The sequence below is a fragment of the Podarcis tiliguerta genome, assembly GCF_965153285.1.
Source record: "Podarcis tiliguerta genome assembly, chromosome: 5".
NCBI lineage: Eukaryota > Metazoa > Chordata > Lepidosauria > Squamata > Lacertidae > Podarcis > Podarcis tiliguerta.
In genome coordinates, this window is record NC_139538.1 from 82688620 (window position 1) to 82710067 (window position 21448).

The window sequence follows — 21448 nt, forward strand, 5'->3', positions numbered from 1 at the left end:
AATGGCCGCAGCATTACCCGTGTATAAGACACCCCTAATTTGACATAATCTAGTAGGAAAAAACCTAGTCTTAGACACGAAAAAATATGGTATATTTGAGTCTATTGTTGTTCTTATGAATTTGACTTTTCCAGCTTTGGGAGACTTTATAATCCAAAAAGGATTTTGACAATGTCTGCCAGATCACCCCTGCCCTACAACCTAGCTGGCACTACTCAAAGAACTCTTTAAAAAGCAACAACAACGCCCTGTTTATTGTTCATTTACAAGCACTAGAGAACTCTTAAAAGATTTGCAAGAAGATAAGGGCAAATGACTTTGCTGCAGTGACATCTCTTGCCTGCTCTTTTGAAAATACCGTATTTTTCGCCCTATAGGACGCACTTTTTCCCCTCCAAAAATGAAGGGGAAATCTGCGTGCATCCTATGGGGCGAATGCAGGCTTTCGCTGAAGCTTGGAGAGCGAGAGGGGTCACTTCAGGAAGCTATCAGCAAGCCTGGGGAGCCCGTGGGAGTTCCCGCAGGGCTCCCTAGGCTGCGGATAGCAGCCTGCCGCCCGGAGCGCTGGGCACTCTGAAGCAGAACGCCCCATGCTTCGGGCAGATATCCACAGCCTAAAGAGCCCTGTGGGAACGTTCCCACAGGGCTGCCTAGGCTGCGGATAGCAGCCTGCTGCCCGGAGCGCGCTGAAGCAGAGTGCCCCGCGCTTCGGGCAGATATCATTTTCTCCTTTAAAAACTACGGTAGGTGCGTTTTTAAAAGCTCGGGCTTCTCCCACTGCTGGGGGGGGGGAATAAATTTTTATTTCTTTATTACCTCCCCCCCCCAAAAAAAATTAGGTGCGTCCTATGGGCCGGTGCGTCCTATAGGGCGAAAAATACGGTACTTGTATTAAAAAATCCCACAACGTTAAAGACCTGCTTTCTTGACAAGGTTTGTACAGAGGCCCCGGTCGTCTCACGGACTATTGACCTGTACACCACTAATCCGCTGCTACCGACCAGGTCCTCCCTGGTAAATCACTTAGTCTCAGTCAGGTTCTCACATTAACAAAGAAGAGTGTAGTTTATTTCAGACACAAATAATCTTTAACTGCATTCAAAACGTTGTTACTGTTTACCTTCTTCGTCCTATTTTATCCTGTCTCTGTCTCTTCTACCTCCCCTCACACAAGAACCCAATGCCCTAACTGTCTCTCTTATTTCCAACTGTCTGCCAACTGCTTTTCCAACTGCCTTTCCCAACCAACCAACCCACTAAAACCAACCAACTACCCACCAACAACTCTAACAAAACCTCGAGCTAAGCCCTTTTATAAACAGGTAGGCTCCGCGTTCGGCTTTCCTATTGGTCTACATTTTTAACTCTTTCTCTCTCCCCTGTTCAAACATTTTCAAATGAACGGGCAAACGCCACAGCCTTCTCACTGATTAAAAAGTTTTGAAATCAAGCCATTTGCTCAAAATAGCATTGCACTAAAAAAGAGAGAAAATCGAATGAACAAAGAGTATGATGAGAACCCATGGCTTTTAAAGCTGCCTGCCAATTCTGTGTCTGAGTCATGCTTTCTCTGCCCATGAACTGTTCACAAGTTCCCTGCCACACCACCACAAGCCATGCTCTCCCTCCACCACACCCATGTATTTGCCAGCTCTGTGGTGGCCTCCAAGCAAACATGATACGCCAGTTTCCAGTTCGGCCATCTGAGTCATTTGCAGTGCCTGCCATTAGTCACCTTTAGATAGACATGGGTGGGGATGTAGTCATTCAGCACACATAGGATGCAGCAAAAGAAAGAGTAAAGTCTAGGAAATAGCAGGGGGATTAGGGTGGATCTGGCACTCTAAATTCATGACATTACAGTGTTGAGGATAGGAAACACACAGAGAGAGATACAGAAAATAAACTGAAGTCATATTTCTTTTAGTCCATACTAAAATGCAGTAAATGCCTGCTCTTTTGAAAATACCGTATTTTTCACCCCATAGGACGCACTTTTTCCCCTTCAAAAATGAAGGGGAAATGTGTGTGTGTCCTATGGGGCGAATGCAGGCTTCCCTGAAGCCTGGAGAGCGAGAGGCATCGGTGCGCACCGACCCCTCTTGCTCTCCAGGCTTCAGGAAGCTATCCGCAAGCCTTGCAAGCCCTGTGGGAGTTCCCACGGGCTCACAAGGCTTGCGGGCAGCAGCCTGCCACCCGAAGCACGGGGAGCCCTCCGGAGGACTCCCCGTGCTTTGGGCGAGTGTCCGCAAGCCTTGCACACCCGACGGGAGGTCCCGCCGAGCGCGCGAGGCTTGGGGCGGCAGCCTGCCGCCCAAAGCACGGGGAGCCCTCTGGAGGACTCCCCGTGCTTTGGGCGAGTGTCCGCAAGCCTTGCGCGCCTGACGGGAGGCCCCGCCGAGCGCGCGAGCCTTGGGGTGACAGCCTGCCGCCCAAAGCACGGGGAGCCCTCTGGAGGACTCCCCGTGCTTTGGGCGAGTGTCCGCAAGCCTTGCGTGCCTGGCGGGAGGTCCCGCCGGGCGCGCGAGGTTTGGGGCGGCACCCTGCCGCCCGAAGCACGGGGAGCCCTCTGGAGGGCTCCCCTTGCTTCTGGCGGGTGTCCGCAAAGCTTGGGGCGGCAGCTGCAGCTGGGGGGGGGGGAATTTTTCTTATTCATTTCCCCCCCAAAAAAACGAGGTGCATCCTATGGGCCGGTGCGCCCTATAGGATGAAAAATACGGTAAATCTACGAATCCACAGAATGGGCTTCACAGCAAATGAAAGTTCAAGAATGACCAGGACCCAGAGAATTCTATCTTTCGTCGGGTACTGTAATTCTAATTTTCAGAACTCTGTTGATCTTACCTACATATTAACAATGAACAGGGACACTCAACAAGGAAGGCCATGCTATCAGTGTTGAAATTGGGGAATTATTGTTGTATGCGAGAGCAGCCATTTCAGTTATTGCTTCCTCTCATTTCCTATGCGGTTGCAGAGCAACATCTAGTGGCCAAAATGCAATCTCTAGCATCTGTTCTCCACGGCTGCCTTGTAAAATAAAATATTTTTAGGCAATGACAAGGCACTGGCAAAGCCTTATGGGATGGGGGAGGGGGCAGAGAGAAGAGGCCGTCAAATTTGAGGTGGTCTTGAACAGCTCAGCGCATGACGCAGTAAGTCTGTCTCCTTTAAGAGTGTGGACTGGGGGACCTGGTTTAAATCTCTAGTCAATTAGGCAATATTTAGGCAAGCCACTCTCTCCCTGCCTCAGCCCCTCTTCGGCAGCATGGGGATATTCGTATTGGCCTAATTTACCATTCTGATAAGTACCCTTACCCATACCAGATCAGTCCAGGCCAAGTAGTTCGACTTCACTGTGCTCGACGATAAGTGACTTGCCAGGAGAACATGGGTTGGGATGGCCGCATGCAGGAGGAAAAATTTATCACTGAAGACCAGCGGTTGGCTTGTTAAGGACTCACACTCTTCAGACATTGGGTGGTGCTTAGGAAGACTAGACTGGCAAGCTGCTTCCTTGAAGCTCACTCGAGTGACAGCTTTCCTCAAGGGACGCAGGTGGCGCTGTGGGTTAAACCACAGAGCCTAGGACTTGCTGATCAGAAGGTTGGCGGTTCAAATCCCCGCGACAGGGTGAGCTCCCGTTGCTCAGTCCCTGCTCCTGCCAAACCTAGCAGTTCAAAAGCACGTCAAAGTGCAAGTAGATAAATAGGTATCGCTCTGGCAGGAAGGTAAACGGCATTTCTGTGCACTGCTCTGGTTTGCCGGAAGCGGCTTAGTCATGCTAGCCACATGACCCGGAAGCTGTACACCAGGTCCCTCAGCCAATAAAGCGAGATGAGCGCTGCAACCCCAGAGTCAGTCACGACTGTACCTAATGGTCAGAGGTCCCTTTACCTTTACTTTTACTAGTTAAGGTTTTTTTATAAAAAAAAAAAGGTAAAGGACCCCTGGATGGTTAAGTCCAGTCCAAGGCGACTATGGGGTGCGGCGTTCATCTCACTTTCAGGCCAAGGGAGCCGGCGTTTGTCCACAGACAGCTTTCCGGGTCATGTGGCCAGCATGACTAAACTGCTTCTGACACAATGGGACACCGTGACGGACACCAGAGTGCACAGAAATGCTGTTTACCTTCCTGCCGCAGCAGTACCTATTTATCTAGTTGCACTGGCGTGCTTTCAAACTGCTAGGTTGGCAGGAGCTGGGACAGAACAACAGGAGCTCACCCCATCGCGGGGATTCGAACAGCCGACCTTCCAATCGGCAAGCCCAAGAGGCTCAGTGGTTTAGACCACAGCGCCACCAGCATCCTACATGTTATGGGTGGATCACAACATTTGGTAGGTACGCGCGCTTGAGACAAGAGGCGCAAACGCATGCACAAAAACCATACTGCAAAAGGTAATCTGGCGTCAGCGATCCACTTTTTCTGCTCACCAGTGCTGTTTGTATTTTAGTAGCAGTGCAGAAGGCCATTTTGCAAGGAGCTCTCTTTTAACCTTCCGCAATGCCACGAAATACTTGCTGAAATTATTTTGCTAACTCAATGATAGGATGCTGAGAGGCTGGCCCAATCCTGCTCTGTCTACGGGTAGGAAGCCCTGGGGAGCACCTCTGCCACAAGCCTCATCCCGGCTTGAATTTTCATAATCTTCAGTCGCCTGCAGCTGGTGTAATCTCACCCTGAAACTCCTGCAGTTACCCAGAAGGTATTCTTTCCCTCTTTCTCCTCCGATTACAGGATGCAAAGCGGCCCACGCTGCTTGAAGCGAGGCTTAAAACCGCAAGCACTTAAAATAACAGAGTATCAGCAACTTAATCCACAAGCTCGCAGAGGAGGCGCGCTGTTTATCCCCGTGTTGGACGTCGGCGACTAAGAAAAGAAACAGAGCGAGGAGGAGGAGGAAGGCCGGGAACACATCACTCACAGTGAACACAAGGAAGCCCAGAAGAGAGTCCAAGGATCTTGCAGAAAGAAGACAGAATATTAAGTCACAAAGAGGTACAGCGGTAACAAGAAGGGAGCTACGCCCACCACCTTGAAAGAGGCAGTGGTACACTCCCTCTCAAAGAGGTCCTCTCTGGATCCAGAGGTTTTGGGAAACTACCGTCCAGTCTCTAATATTGCTTTCATGGTTGTAGAAAGTCAGCTGCAGGTATGCTTGGAGAGAATCTAGGTCTCTTCCAGCCTGGTATCAGGCCCAGTAATGGCCTTGGTCTCCCGGATTGATAATCTCTATAGGGAGAGAGACAGGGGTGTGTGTGATCTTGTTGATTCTTCTTGCCCTCTCAAGAAGACACACCATTGACCATGGTATTCCACTGGAGCGACTGGAGGAACTGGTAGTCAATGGCGCTTATTAAAACGGTTCTGCTCCTACCTGCATCGTCACTCTCAGGGGGTCATTGCTTGGCTCATGGCTTTTGGGCTGTGGGGTCCCGCAAAGGTCCACTCTGTTTCCTATGCTATTTAATGTCTGTATCAAAGTGTTGGGAGCTGCTATCTGGGGATTTGAAGCATGGTGTCATCAGCATGCTGTCGATACGCAGGTCTATCTCTCCATTCCACTGGAAACAGAAGAGGCCGTGAAGGTGTTGCACAGGTGCCTTGGGCAGTGATGGAATGACCGGAGGGCTCAATAAACAGAGGCTGAACCCAGATAGGGCAGAAGTGCTGTGAGTGGGTGGTTCATGTGTCTGAGAATTTAGGTGCACATCCTACTCTGAGAGAGGTTATGCTCCCCTCGAAGAATCCAGTTGATAATCTGGGAGCACACCTGGATTCAAACTTTTCTGTAATAGGAGTGTTTCATGGCCAATTTACGCCAGTTGCGTTCCTATTGAGGATATTCAGCAAGCCAGCAGTGAAATGGGATTGAGGATTGGAGTGATCATTCTGTGATAATTATGGCAGTGGACAAAGCTGTATTGTAACTTTTGAATATATTATTATTATTATTATTATTATTATTATTATTACTACTACAGTGGTACCTCGGGTTACATATGCTTCAGGTTACATACGCTTCAGGTTACAGACTCCGCTAACCCAGAAATATTACCTCAGGTTAAGAACTTTGCTTCAGGATGAGAACAGAAATTGGGCTTTGGCGGCGCGGCAGCAGCAGGAGGCCCCATTAGCTAAAGTGGTGCTTCAGGTTAAGAACAGTTTCAGGTTAAGAACGGACCTCCGGAACAAATTAAGTACTTAACCCGAGGTACCACTGTATTACTATTATTAAAAAATAGGCTAGTTGACCAACCACAGCCATTTCTGAACCAGGTTGCCTCACCTCAGGTGTCCACGCTCTTTTCCTGCTTGGACTACTGGAATACACTCTACCGGGGACTGCCCTTGAAGACAGGCTCCTATTCATGTGGAGGAAGCCTAAAAGGCCATTAACTTGGTATAAACAAGCTTCCAAATTGCCCCCCTTAAAAATAAACGCACCCCCCCCCGTGGGAACCTTGGTTTTAAACAAGGTTTTTAACCCCCTGCCTCTCTCTCGTTTCCCAAAGGCCATTTTAGTTACATCTGAAGCTCATGAAAGCACAAAAGCAGGTATGAGCCATGCTGGAAACGACTCCTCCAAGAATCAAAACTCGGAAAGTCGAAGCCGTTATGAGACACCAGCACTTTCTGAATTGCAGAGGCTAGTTTGGAGCAGAGGAGGATCCGACAACCATGTGGATCAAGTGTGGCCAAACCTCTACCTCGGAGACGCGTAAGGAAACGGAAGGATTGCATCTTGTTGCTTACCAGTCAGAAGGAGAGCAGAAGGTTAAAAATCCTATAAAATGGCAGCAACAAATTGGGATCTCAACATCCAAATTCCACAAAATAGACTAGTATAAACCGGTTCTGTAAACCAACTGTGATGGGATGAAGAGCTGCTTGTGTGTAAATTGCAATCCCTCAGAGTTTGAACAGCTTCTCAAACCTCTGCCTGTGACGGAGCCCCTCCAGCATGGCTGCGCCAGTCGCTAGCAGAATCCGAAAGTGGCTGCTTTCGGAAACGTTTCCAACATAAAAGCTCCTTAACGGAAACACGTCTTCTGGACTCTCTGCGTGACAGTTTCCGCCGAGGAACGGGTGTTCCTATAGGCGGTCCTGAGACTTCCCCACTGTTTTCACTGGAAGCATCTCTGAGCCATTCCTCCGACTCTCCTTCCCTTGACGTTCCTGTTCGCCCCCTACTGGTTCCCTCTTCAGGTGTCAAGTCTCTCTCTACCTCAGAGAGCCTTGGCACCTCCTGTCCTGCCGATGGCAGTTCCCTGACATCCACCTCCCCTCCAGGGCCCCCTTCACCCCCTCCCGTCTCCTCCCCTACGGGTTGTGAGGAGGTAAAACCCCGGAAAGAACCTTCCTCATCGTCTGAAGTTTCGAACACCTTTCTCCACTCGTTGTGGTTCCTAGTCTCTCGGTACTCCTCGTCATCTGAGTCCGTTCCTTCTTCCAACTCCGACTCCGCGAATCCTTCCAGTTCCTCTTCCTCGTCTGTGGTGCCGAAATACTCCCTTCTAAACCTTGCTACCGGCTGTGGTTTCCGCGGGAATCTTTGGTGGAACGTTTCTGTTAAAACCTCGTCATTGACCTCCTCTGCAGTCACCCAGGTGTTTTCTGACTCCGGTTCCCCTTCCCACGCCACTAAATACTCCACCTGATTGCCCTTCCACCTGGAATCGAGGATTTCCGCTACATGGTTACTGCTTTCCCTCTCTTCCAAGACCGGTCCCCTGGTGTGCTCCTCTTCACCTCCCCCCTTGTACGGTGACAGTAATGACCTGTGGAACACTGGATGCAATTTCATGTGGTTGGGTAACCGGAGTTTGAAAGCCACTGGGTTGACCTGCTGAATGACCTCAAAGGGTCCCAATCTCTTGGGTCTTAATTTCTTACAACCCCCTTTGAACGGCAACCCTTGGGTGGACAACCACACCTGATCCCCCACCCTTATGGTTTCACCTTCCCTCCTGTTCTTGTCTGCCTGCTTCTTATATTGAGCCTTGGCCCTTTCTAAGTTGAGCTGAAGCTGACGATGGATCGCTTCCATCTCTTCTACAAAATGTTCGGCCGCTGGGACGCTCCATCTCTTGCCCCCCTCCCCCGGGAATGCCCTGGGGTGACACCCGTAATTGGCCAAAAAGGGGCTCATCCCTGTGGACACATGCTCCGCATTGTTGTAGGCAAATTCTGCCAGCGCCAGCTTTTCGACCCAATCATTCCCTCTGTCATTGACATAGCACCTCAGATATTGTTGGAGGATGCCATTTGCTCTTTCCGCCTGCCCGTTGGTTTCAGGATGCCGGGCCGTCGAAAAATTGACTTCCACGTGCAGCAAGCTCATGAGCTTCCTCCAGAACCTGGAAGTAAATTGTTTCCCGCGGTCCGAGACAACCCTCAAGGGGGCGCCATGCAGCCGGAAGACGTGTTCTACAAACAACTTCGCTGTTTCTTCCGCTGTGACTGCATGTGAACATGCTACAAAGTGGCACATCTTAGTTAACAGGTCCACTACTACCATGATGGCCGTCTTCCCTTTGGATTTGGGCAGATCCGTCATAAAATCTATTGATACCGCCTCCCAAGGCCGTTCTGGCGTGGGTAGTGGTTCCAATAACCCTGCCGGCGCCCTTCTTTCCCCCTTGGCTCTCTGGCATTGGTCACACCCTCTTACATACTCCTTTACATCTTCCCTCACCTTGGGCCACCAAAACTCCCTGGTGACCATCCACATGGTCTTGTGTTGTCCAAAATGTCCCGCCGTGGGACTATCATGCAACTGCTTGAGTACCCTCCCTCTCAATTCACCTTCTGGTATATACAGTGCCCCTTTGTAATACAATGCCCCATTTCTTTCTTCAAAACCCTCCGGGCTCTCACCCTCTCCCCTGAGGCCTCTGAGCTTATTTTGGGCATATTCGTCAGTTTCCGTTTCTTCTACCAGCTCTCGTCTCCCCACCAGCGCCGCCCCACACACCCAGCGGTCCTCAGGAATGACATGTCTTTCTTCGCTTGCCCCCTCCCCTTCCAAGTACTCTGGTTTGCGTGAGAGAGCGTCCGCCCTGACGTTCTCTGGGCCTGGTACATAACAAATCTCAAAGTGGAATTTGGAAAATTCCTGTGCCCATCTCACTTGCCGTTGGTTGAGTACTCGAGCTGTTCTCCAATACTCCAAATTCTTGTGGTCGGTGCACACTTGCACCTTGTGTTGTGCCCCAATCAATAAATGTCTCCACCTCCGGAACGCCTCGTGAATGGCAAGTAGTTCTCTGTCATACACCGTGTAGTTCCGCTCGGACTTATTCAGCTTCCTCGAGAAAAAGGCACACGGTCTCCACTCCGACGTATTTCTTCCCGGCTGAAGAAGCACAGCCCCCACCGCTCTGTCTGACGCGTCTGTCTCCACCCTCATGGGCTTCTGTAGGTCCACATGCAGAAGTTGTTCTTCCGAAGCGAAAGCCCTTTTCAGTTCTTCAAAAGCTCTCTCCGCCTCCGCCGTCCAAACAAATTTCTTCTTGCTACTGAGGCAGTCGGTGATGGGCGCCGTCAAGTGTGCAAAATTCTTGATGAACTTCCGATAAAAGTTCCCAAACCCCAGGAATCTTTGCACATCCTTCTTGGTTTTCGGTGTCTTCCATTCCAGCACCGCCTGGACCTTGCCTGGATCCATGGCCAATCCTTGGTCTGACAGGCGGTACCCCAGGAATTCCACCTCCTTGGCATGAAACTGGCACTTCTCCAGTTTCACCCACAGCTGATTGGCTTGCAGCCGGCCCAACACTTCTCTCACGTCCCTCACATGCTGCTCTTCATTTTCCGAATACACCAACACGTCATCCAAAAAGGCCACACAATTCTTGTAGAGCAACGGCCCCAGGACGTGGTTGATGAAAGCTTGAAAACATGCGGAGCCGGCTTGGAGACCGAAGGGCATTACGAGGTATTCAAATGCTCCCAAAGGGGTGAACATGGTGGTCTTCCATTCATCCCCCTTCCTTATTCGTATCAGATTATACGCCCCCCGCAGGTCCAGTTTTGTAAAAATCTTCCCCTTCCTCACCCTGGTCAGAATGTCATCAATTCGGGGCATAGGAAAGGCCAGGGGTTCCGACACGGCGTTTAGGGCCCTGAAATCCACTACAAGTCTCGGCTTATCTGTGTTTTTTTTGTCCACAAAAAACACTGGGCTGCCCCCCACCGCTCGGGACTCTCTGATGAAACCCCTCTTCAGGTTTTTGTCAATGAACTCCCTCAGCTCCTGCATCTCCCTGTCTGACATGGCGTACAGCTTGCCCACTGGGAGTTGAGCCCCCGGGAGTAGGTTGATTTGACAGTCAAAGGGTCTATGCGGCGGCAGTTTGTCCGCTTCTCTTTCGCTGAATACGTTGCTCAGATCTGCATATTGCGGAGGCACCTCCCCTTGCTTCATTACCTCCATCCCAGCTAAGGTGATCTTGGCTCCCCCTGGATCCTTCCCCTGCTTGCAGTGTTCCAGGCAATGCGCCGACCCAAAGGAGACCACCCTCTGGTGCCATCCCACTAGAGGATCGTGAAGTGCCAGCCAGCTCATCCCCAAAATAATGGGAGCTCCTCCCAATGTGGCCACATTAAACGCTATCCTCTCGGTGTGTCTTGCCACCCTCATTATCATGGGAACTGTCTGTTGGTTCACTTCTCCTCCCAACAGCTCTCTGCCGTCAATTGTGGTTACCTGCAGGGGTTTACTTAAGGGGAGGGTTTGTATCTGGTGCTCAGCTGCGAACTCCTTACTCATGAAATTACAGGAGCTGCCTGAATCCAGCAGGGCCTTGATCTGTAGGGGGTGTCCATTTGGCAGCTCTAGCAACACCTCTATCACTAGAGCAGGTCTGGGAGGTTCTGGTGCGGGCACTCTCACTGCTTTTGAGCCTGGCTGCTGTGCCCCGACGGCAGCCAGGCGTTGGCTTTTGCTTGCTCTGTGCTTTCCTCCTCCTCTCCCCCAACAGCTCCTGCCATGCCTTGCCATTCCTTTCTCCGTGGACAGACTCTGGCAAAGTGTCCTGGCTGTTGGCAGAGATAGCATTTTTTCCCGCCCTTTCCCTCTTTCTTCCGCCCTTCACCGATGTTTGAAACTGTGCGCGCACGTGCTGTTCCCACTTCCATCGGCTCTGCCGGCGGGAAAGGCTGCTCTGGAATGTCTGGAATGCGGAGCTCCCTCCAACGTTCTCCTTTCCCCTCCCGCTTCTCCAAAGCCCTCGCTTCCTGGCGCGCTCCAATGGCTAGCGCGGCTTTAGTCAGCTGGTCCATAGACTCTGCTCTGGGGTTCCGGGAAAGTTCATCTTTCAAGGACGAAGACAGACCCTCTTCGAAAAGCATTTGAATGGGCTCAGAAGCCAGGTCCCACCCCAATCGATGAATCAACATAGTGAACTCAGTCCAGTACTCACGGACAGTCCGGTTTCCCTGTTTGCAAGCCATTAACTGCCTTCGCACCCCTCCCTGCTCAATGTCACTGGAAAACATCAGGTCCATGGCACGAAAAAACTTCATCGCGTCCTTTAGGATCTCATTATTTGCTGCCATCAAGGGTCTAACCCAGTCCTTCGCCCCTGATTCGAGGTGGCTAATTACAAAGCCACTCGCGATTCCTCATCAGGGAAGTCATCGAATTGCAGATTGAGAGCATATTGCATCTCTGTCCTAAAGGCATGGTAGTTCCTGGGGTCCCCCCCAAATTTCTGCACCAATCCTGGCATCTTTCTGTTGAGTGGGGTGGCTTTCTCCCTCCCCCTCTCTGCATCCTGAGCCCTCCTTTCTTCCAGCCTCGCCGTCTGCAAGGCAAGCTGGATTTCCAACGTCCTATACCTTTCCTCCAGGCTTGGACCTCCTCCAGCTGCCCCTCCGGTTCCTGCTGGTTCGCTCATGATGCCTCTCCCTGGCACAAGCTAGCTGTCGATGACTTTCGGATTGCTGTGATGGGATGAAGAGCTGCTTGTGTGTAAATTGCAATCCCTCAGAGTTTGAACAGCTTCTCAAACCTCTGCCTGTGACGGAGCCCCTCCAGCATGGCTGCGTCAGTCGCTAGCAGAATCCGAAAGTGGCTGCTTTCGGAAACGTTTCCAACATAAAAGCTCCTTAACGGAAACACGTCTTCTGGACTCTCTGCGTGACAGTTTCCGCCGAGGAACGGGTGTTCCTATAGGCGGTCCTGAGACTTCCCCACTGTTTTCACTGGAAGCATCTCTGAGCCATTCCTCCGACTCTCCTTCCCTTGACGTTCCTGTTCGCCCCCTACTGGTTCCCTCTTCAGGTGTCAAGTCTCTCTCTACCTCAGAGAGCCTTGGCACCTCCTGTCCTGCCGATGGCAGTTCCCTGACACCAACTTTCTATCAGAAATATGGACAAATTAAAACCGACATAACTTTTAAATGTTCATTTGAAAATGGAAAAACACAGATCAACCTAAGTACAACTAAAATACAATATTACAATTAAATACAATTAAAACATACAGTGGTACCTCTGGTTATGAACTTAATCCGTTCTAGAGGTCTGTTCTTAACCTGAAACTGTTCTTAACCTGAAGCACCACTTTAGCTAATGGGGCCTCCCGCTGCCGCTGCGCGATTTCTGTTCTCTTCCTGAGGTAAAGTTCTTAACTCAAGGTCCTACTTCCAGGTTAGCAGAGTCTGTAACCCGAGGTGTTTGTAACCCAAGCTACCACTGTAAAATTGCTTTACATAAAACTATTACATTTTGTGGAATTTAAAAGTTCAGATCCCAATTTGTTTGCACACACATACATAGTCCCTCCACTGCCAAGGAAAACCTCTTTTGCTCTCTGTCGCAGACACATACATGTCCTTTGGGAAGCAGGTGAGAGGACTCTAGGACCCTGTCTGAACCCTCACGCCTCCTTTTCCAAATCCAGCAAACTCAGTGCCTGAGCATCCTTTGTGCACCCCTAAATCTGCCCCTGTTGGCCCCAAATATTTTACTGTATTAGGGGGGCTGTAGGGACCTGGGCGCCTCAGAGTTGGCGCCTATGCCTTGCCTCATGCGTGGGGCGGCCCTGGGTGAAAAGGGAAAGTAGCCCCTCCAAGTGTCCCTATTTTCCAGGGACAGTCCTGGATTTACAGAAGCCACCCCAGTTTCTGATTTGACCCTGGAACGTTTCACTTTTCCTTAAGTAAAGGTAAAGGTACCCCTGCCCGTATGGGCCAGTCTTGACAGACTCTAGGGTTGTGCGCCCATCTCACTCAAGAGGCCGGGGGCCAGCGCTGTCCGGAGACACTTCCGGGTCACGTGGCCAGCGTGACATCGCTGCTCTGGCGAGCCAGAGCCGCACATGGAAACACCGTTTACCTTCCCACTAGTAAGCGGTCCCTATTTATCTACTTGCACCCGGGGGTGCTTTCGAACTGCTAGGTTGGCAGGCACTGGGACCGAACAACGGGAGCGCACCCCGCGGCGGGGATTCGAACCACTGACCTTTCGATCGGCAAGCCTTAGGCGCTGAGGCTTTTACCCACAGCGCCACCCACGTCCCTCGCTTTTCCTTAGGACGTCCCTATTTTCAATGGATAAATGTTGGAGGGTATGAGGCGAGTAAGGGCAATGTAATAGTAATAGTAATAGTAGTAATAATAATAATATATTTATACCCCACTCAGTTTCCCCAGTCACTCAGAGATTTTACCAATTGGGCCAAGGGCTACATTGTATAGAAACCATCAATTTCGGGTGTGCAAAGACTTTATTGAATACTTCGGTATAATGATTTCATCAGCGATAGACCAAATTGTAAAATTAAATTTGAATCAAATTATAATTGAGATTTCTTTTGCTATTGAAAGGTGGGGACCTCTAAACCTTTCCCTTTTGGGGAAAGGTTAATGTCCTCAAAATGAATATTGTTCCAAAGCTTTTATACATTCTTAGAGGATTACCAACACATATTCCCAAATCTTACTTCAAAAAAATAAATCAACTATTTAGATTGTGCCTATGGGCCACCAAAAATATCACTACATAAAATGCAACTTCCAACTAAGGAAGGCGGCTTTGGTCTCCCAAATCTGGAATTATACTTCTTGCAGTGAGGGAACTGCCAGAAGGCCCTCAGAGCTGGACCTCAGTGTCCGGCCTGAACGATAGGGGTGGAGACGCTCCTTCAGGTATACTGGGCCAAGGTCATTTAGGGCTTTAAAGTTCAGCACCAACACTCTGAATTGTGAATGTAACACTGAGAGACCTGTAGTCCAAAAGAAAGAGGGAGAACAGAAATTATTCCTCCAACTGCATGGCTAGGGAGGGAAGCCCTAAAACTGATACTGCCTGACAGAGCAGGTTGTAAGGAGCCATGGTCCGGTAAACAGGGAATGTGCTATGAATTAGAGATGAGGCGCAGGCGCTCATTGCTTCTTGCTTCCTTGAGGCTCAAGAGGCCTCTTAAATAAGCCCATGTCAACACGGAGAAGGAGCAGCCGCAGCCGCAGCAACCCTTTATCATCTTTTGACAGATGGGCAGCTCGAAGCAAAGCCATTCTGCAGAGCCTCGGCATCACCCACATCCTCAACGCAGCAGACGGGCCGTACAACATCAACACAGGCGCTCGATATTACAGAGATCTGCCAGTCGTGTACTACGGGGTGCAGGCGTTTGACGACACCTCGTTTGATATCAGCGTCTTCTTCCAGGATGCTGCGAATTTCATCCACAATGCCTTGAAGGCTACAGGAGGTAAGAGGGAGATAGCGGGAGGAGAAAGAGGCACTGGGTTGCCAGCTGCGTGGGCCCAAAGCTGCTGCCGTTCCCTTTAATCTTGCCGCATTTAGCAAGGGGCTTAAAGCTACTTAAGGATGCTTTGCTTAATTGGTCTTTCTTGCTCAGGGATGGGCTTCCCCATACTAGATCTCCAGGAAAGGAGGAGGAGTGGCACATGTGGGGTTGTCACTCTTTGATGAACCTCTTCCTATGTGTTTGACGGCAGCTTAGCATTGGAGCAAGCAAAACTTTTCCTAGGGTAGTGATAGTGGCATGGAAAGTGTTGCTTGATTAATTTCTCCATGTCTGGCTGAAGTTGAAGCTGCAGAAGCAAGGCTTGTTTGGAAAAAAGCAGGAAGTTATTCCCGTCTCCTAAATCCTATATAAAAAGTTATTGGGCTATATCAATCAATCTGAGAATTTTTAAAGTTGATTAACCACCTCTCTTCTCGTGGGCCAATGCTGACTTTACGTAAACATGCATAACTCAAGCATCTCGTTGTAGGGATGCGGGTGGCGCTGTGGTCCAAACCACAGAGCCTCTTGGGCTTGCCAATCAGAAGGTCGGCGGTTCAAATCCACAGGATGGGATGAGCTCCCGTTGCTCTCTCCCAGCTCCTGCCAACCTAGCAGTTCGAAAGCACGCCAGTGCAAGTAGATAAATACATACCGCTGTGGCGAGAAGGTAAACAGCGTTTCTGTGCGCTCTGGTTTCCGTCACGGTGTTCCGTTGCACCAGAAGCAGTTTAGTCATGCTGGCCACATGACCCAGAAAGCTGTCTGTGGACAAACGCCAACTCCCTCGGCCTGAAGCAAGATGAGCACCGCAACCCATAGTCGCCTTTGACTGGACTTAACCGTCCAAGGGTCCTTTACCTTGATCTTTACCTTCTCATTGGCCAATGCTGACTTTACATAAACATGTGTAACTCAAGCATCTCATTGTAGGTGTCTTTTTATGATAACCCAATGCAGGGCTTCTAAAGCTCACCACTAGTACATAGAATTAGCAGAAGGAACTGCATTTCATCATTGGCCCTGGGTGTTGTATAGAGTCTCGTTCTGCCCCCGTCATGGACTCTTCAATGGTTTTCCAGGGTATCTTCAGACGGGTGTACCTTCAGAGAGAGAAATCCTCCCCACAGTTATGATTGCGTGTCAAGGCCCTGAGGCCTCCCCCTTTATTGCATATCGACACCGCATACTGTATTAGGTTAGTGGGCAAAATTTAGACCACAACTTTATTGGTTACAGAATGTGAGTGGTATTGGCCTAGGCATTGGAATTGAACCGACTATATCTGACTCCCGCCCACCATGCAGGGATTCTCACAAGGGTTAAACCACCAGTAGGGGGGGCCCTGTTGATGCACACCAACTCGGAGCTCCCCCAGGGTCACTGGAAGGTCGTGCCATGGCCCTAGCTTCCACCTGGGCTTGGGACAGGAACCACGACCCCCGGATTCCTTTAACGGAATATCCTTTAAAATGGAGAGGCAAGTGATGGCCACAGCTCCCCTCCCCCAAACCAGGCTTTACCAATGCCTAACCACCAAACCTTACAAAAGTTGTGACGATTGCTACGATGTAGGTGAAAACCAAATGGCCCGGTCCAATTTGCCAAGTGGAAAAATTCCTACCAGGCCCCTCAACGGCGACCAACCAAAATCCATAGCAAGGCCAATATGACGAACGCATGAAAAGAGGGCGAACCAGAATGGAGATCCCCTGTGTGGGAGTAAGGCTCTGCCTGTGCTGAGGCACATCTCGCACCCGGCATGCCACAGCGTGCCAAGGAGCCTTGCGGCCACTCTCCCTAAACTCTAGCCTCGTGGCCAGAAGACAGGGTTTCCCCCTGACCTTTTGGAGTTATGGAGGTAAGGTTCTGCTTGTGCTGAGGCACAGTTCACACCAGGCATGCCACAGCGTGCCAAGGAGCCTTGCACCCATGCTCTACAAATGTGTGGCCTCTTGGCTAGCAAACAAGGTTTTCCCCCTGACCATTTGTCCTCTCACAGATTTGGTTACTAGACATAACGCTTGGCTGGAGCATGACCAGGGACGCAGATGAGATCAAGTACCGGGGAACATTTTAGGGAAACACCTGCTAACACGTGTATTTGATAAGGCTGGAAATGTGCTTAGATGGAAATACGTCATGTTCAGAGTGGTTTCACTACTGTTTCCAATTGTTGACTTCTGTTAATAAAAGGAGCCTCTGCCCAGCTAGTCGGCAGCTTGCTTGGAGCATGCTTGCCAGCTTGCTCCCGCACCGCTCACCTGCATCCAACCTCCTGTCATCCTCCGTTATTCCTACACCCTGGCTGTGCAGCTGCTTAAAAAGGGTAAGCCACGCCCCCCCAGCCAACCGGATTGGCCGGCCAGGGGTTGTGATGCAGCCGGGGTCTCCCTGATGAGGCAGGGGCCTGACCCAACCTCCGCTGTGTGTGGAGGCCACATGGCCTGTCTGCCACCCCACCCCACCAGGAAGTAGAGCAGCCTTATTTGGACCAAATTTTGGGAGCCCTGAAGCTTGAATGTCTTAAACAGTGCTATTTTTCTACAAAAATAGGTGCTGGAACTCACAATGAACATGTTATCTTATAATGGCAATGGCACCCACCTGAGAGGAGCCAGAACAGAGTTGCAATGAGTTCCGACTGGGGTGGGGAGCGCTGGTCTTAACTTTCTATGTTCCACATCAGTTAAATGCTGTTCTTCTGTTATTTCTCTGCAGGCAAGGTATTTGTCCATTGTGCCATGGGGTTAAGCCGCTCAGCCACTTTAGTGCTGGCCTATTTGATGATCCACGAAAACCTGACACTCGTGGAGGCCTTAAAATCAGTGGATTCAAACCGAGGGATCTGCCCAAACACAGGGTTCCTCATCCAGCTACGAGCCCTGGACATCAGATTAAATAATGAGAAGAGAGGTGCCTTGGCACTCTGAGGAAAACATAGTGATGCAAGCCCTATAAAGACAAGCAGTGCTGCGGCACCAATGCTCAATTTGGAATAATTACTTCAAAAGTGCAAAGCTTTTTCTTCAATCCCACACAACAGACCAGATGCCCGATGTCCTCCACTTCTAGGTATGCATGATAAATGATGGCTCCTCGATAGAGTACAACATTGGCTTGCCGGACTTGAGTGGGATCACACTGGTTATTTAGGGCTGCCATATTTTGAAAGCGAAAAAGGGGACACATTTGCTGGCACCTGGGGCAAGGAGTGAGGGAGTGCGGGAGCAGGTGCATTCTGCAATGTCCCTTCAAAAAATACCAAAAAAAAGGACATGGTCCTTTCCTGCTTCATGCAAAATTCACACAGTCTATGTTTTGCACTTGGCTGTCTATTACCGCATATGTAACACAAAAAGTAGCCTGCTGCCACAACCCCGGACATTTTGGCAAATTCAAAAAATCCATCCAGACAGAAATTTTACGCCTGAAAAAGAGGACATGTCCTGGAAAAAAAGGACATGCGGCAACTCTAATTTGTATACCACCCTTCTTCCAAAGATCATCGGGTGGTTCACAACAGAAACATACAAAATGAGAACACAAAATACATAAACCAAGCAAAAGCGAACCAATAACCGTCCCCGTCCCTCACACATTTAAAAGGCCATAGAATGGTTATGCCATCATCACTGTCCTTTTGAGAGAGGGAGAAGCAGAAAAAGAGGGAGAAAGGCAATAAAAACAGGTCATGTGCTGCAGTTAAATATAGGCTGCAGAATGGAGAACTCCAGGATTTATTACACAAATATCTTAGCCTTCTTCAGGGGAGCACAAGGTAATTTTGCTGTTCTATTTTTGCAACTATTCTGGGGGTTGGTGATACTGGGGGGTGATGGCTGACATAAGAGGACCTACTGAGCCTTGTGGCTGAAAAAGGAATTTTAACCTAGGTCTACCCAGACCGTTTCCAGCACATTTGCTCCCTGAATGAGGCTAATGCCTTAGCCTCCATCTAAACATGTGGTCCAATATGCACGGGCATTGATGTGCTGCAGGTCCCTCCCACATTTTGTCTCCCACCTAATTTGCAAATTGATGCTGCATCCTGCAAGCATGATACAACTTTGCCCACAATTGCGGTCACCTGTGCTGCGGCTTCATTGCCCTGGCATCTACCCGTGTCCAGCTTGGTGCCAATATTCTGCATGACCTGCAGCTAAGGATCACAGCTATGTGCTTCGTGAAGCACTCCTGCGCATCTGTCCTGACTCTCCTGGCATTCGGCATCATTGGATAAGCACCGACCCCAGTATTATCACAGATAAATCCAGCGTCGCCTGGGCTCTGTGAGTGCAGCTTTCTCCCGACTGAAGTGCAGAGGACATTTGCAGGGAAACCAAAATGCTAGTTTACAAAGCTATTGTACTACCAACCTTACTGTATGCTTGTGAAATGTGGACCACTTATGAATGCCATCTCCAACTCCTCAAAAGTTTCCATCAACAGTGTCTCTGAAAAATTTTACACATAACTTAGGAAGACAGGCGAACTAACGCCAGTGTACTGGAAGAAGCAAAGATCACCAGTGTTGAAGCAATGATTCTTGGACCGGTCATGTTGTGTGGATGCCTGATTATCGTCTTCCAAAGCAACTGCTCTATTCCGAACTTAAAAATGGAAAGCTGGTGGTCAACAAAGGAGGTTTAAAGACCCTCTCAAGGCAAATCTTTAAAAATGTAGTATAAACACCGACAACTCGGAAACGCTGGCCTGTGAGCGCTCCAATGGGAGAACAGCCTTTACCAAAGGTGTCATGGACTTTGAAGACGCTTGAACTCAGCACAAAAGGGAGAAACATGCTAAGAGGAAGGCACATTTGGCAAACCCTCACCGTGATCAACTCCCACCCGGAAACCTATGTCCCCACTGTGGAAGGACGTGTGGATCCAGAACTGGCCTCGACAGTCACTTACGGACTCACTGTTAAAACCATGTTCATGGAAGACAAACTTACTTGGCTACGTGTGATCGTCAAAGAAGATTATCAGAGAGGGAGAAGAAACTTTTTCTACAGAAGCACACAAGGAGCATCTCCCAAGGCCCAAACTCCAGCTTGACAAGCCCTGGAGCTCCCTGGCTCTGCTTTCCTCCTCCTCACTGTTTACTGCTTGTTCACCTGCTCTCTCCAAGCAAAAGCAGCAGTTTTTGCAGACAAAGAGCTTCTTCTCTTCCCCAGATCTTATCACCCTGGACAAGGATTCAGATGAAGGGGCTCAGATTGTGTTTTGCAAACTGCACTGGTCAAGCAAAGGTCCAGATCCAACTCATTCAACAGATTCACATGCTATATATCTGGTTTTCATCCATGCTCATTTTGTTTGAAAAATGTTCAAGTCGGGGGGGGGGTGTACTTTAACTTCAATAAAAATAGAAAGCTGGACTGAAAGGAAATTTTCTATTTGTTTTTGATTGCCAATATACAATTTGTAAAGGGATCACAAACTATTCTATTCCCTAAAGAAGTTTCCTGTAATGGAGAAGTGGCCATTAAGAAAACACACCATTTAAACATTAAAACAAAATCAAATGAGCCAAGACCCGGCAAGTGAAGGCATATTATGGATGAGATGAGAATGGAATTTGCTTTTAAAGGGTTTTTGTACATGCTTTTGTATAAAACAATGTTTGTGTAGCGCTTCATGAACACTGTATAGTAATTTCTACAACCACTTAGAGGTCTTAAGTTTGAGCAAGCAGTATTTAAAATACAAAAGAATACATAAACAAATAAATGTAAAAAATAAACAAGTCCTTTCCTGCAAACTCATCTTTTAATGCTGCAGTTGCAAATGTTGATAGACTACAGATTCCATCATCCCTGATCATTGGCCATGCTGGCTGAGACTGCTGGGTATTGGAGTCCAACAACATTTGGACGGCTACACATACCCCATTCTTGATCTAATAACTTAATCCAGGCTTCCTCAAACTCAGCCCTCCAGATGTTTTGAGACTACAATTCCCACCATCCGTGACCACTGGTCCTGCTAGCTAGGGATCGTGGGAGTTGTAGGCCAAAAACATCTAGAGGGCCAAGTTTGAGGAAGCCTGACTTAATCTGTTTTACAGTGTCATGTTTTTAGATAAATTATTCCCACCCTGAACCTATGACAGAGTGGATTGGCAATATGAAATACAGTGAGAGTTTAGTTTAGTGAAATTTGAAATTAATCCACAATCCTAAATGAGATTTTGGCATGTGCTTGGATTCCCACACAAGAAATAAGGTAGCTTTAAAAGTATAGATACTCTTGATCCTGAAGTGCTTTCACCCCAGAAATTAGGGTCTGATTCTGAACAATCACTTGTTTAGAGTGCCACTTTGTTAGGCTGGAAATAATCCAGCTAAAATCCATTAGGGGAAAACAATCATTTGGTGGATAGGGTGGGAAAACAGAGGTGTTACGATTCTTTGCACCAGCAGATGTCAGTATAAATCCAGCGATTTCTAGGAATGAAAGCCCATAGATGACCTATAAAAGATCTCATTAATTATATTAACAGCTGTAGGCATTATTTACTTATTTCAAGGTGATCCCTCACTGGTTGGGCTGGCAACAGTTACAATTTTCATTGTGACATGAGCGAGCTACTCCAAATGACCCCCTTACCCCCCAAAATTATTTAATGGCCATTTCAGCTTTGATGGTCACTGCACCGGTGCCCTTCTGTGACAT

At 49.1% G+C, this 21448-nt stretch overlaps 1 protein-coding gene and 1 long non-coding RNA gene across 6 annotated transcripts; both read left to right on the forward strand.

Annotated features, from left to right (window-relative positions):
* Positions 1–1149: 1149 nt before the first annotated feature.
* LOC310677497 (dual specificity protein phosphatase 13B-like) lies at positions 1150–20157 on the forward strand. 5 transcript variants are annotated; one of them, XM_083440648.1, is made up of 5 exons: positions 1150–1322; positions 4742–5002; positions 6520–6725; positions 14506–14726; positions 17487–20157. In XM_083440648.1, the coding sequence occupies exons 3-5, from the start codon at positions 6565–6567 to the stop codon at positions 17696–17698; spliced, it is 594 nt and encodes a 197-aa protein (XP_083296774.1). In that variant the 5' UTR covers positions 1150–1322; positions 4742–5002; positions 6520–6564; the 3' UTR covers positions 17699–20157. The 5 variants fall into 5 exon arrangements, with proteins under 5 accessions (XP_083296774.1, XP_083296777.1, XP_083296773.1 ...); XM_083440651.1 differs by lacking the exons at positions 1150–1322; positions 4742–5002 and adding exons at positions 2778–3155; positions 4554–4709; XM_083440647.1 differs by lacking the exon at positions 1150–1322 and adding an exon at positions 2781–3155.
* LOC310677594 lies at positions 6743–13701 on the forward strand. Its single transcript, XR_014511313.1, has 3 exons — positions 6743–6859; positions 12352–13172; positions 13547–13701. It is a non-coding gene; the product is annotated as an uncharacterized lncRNA (long non-coding RNA).
* Positions 20158–21448: the final 1291 nt, after the last annotated feature.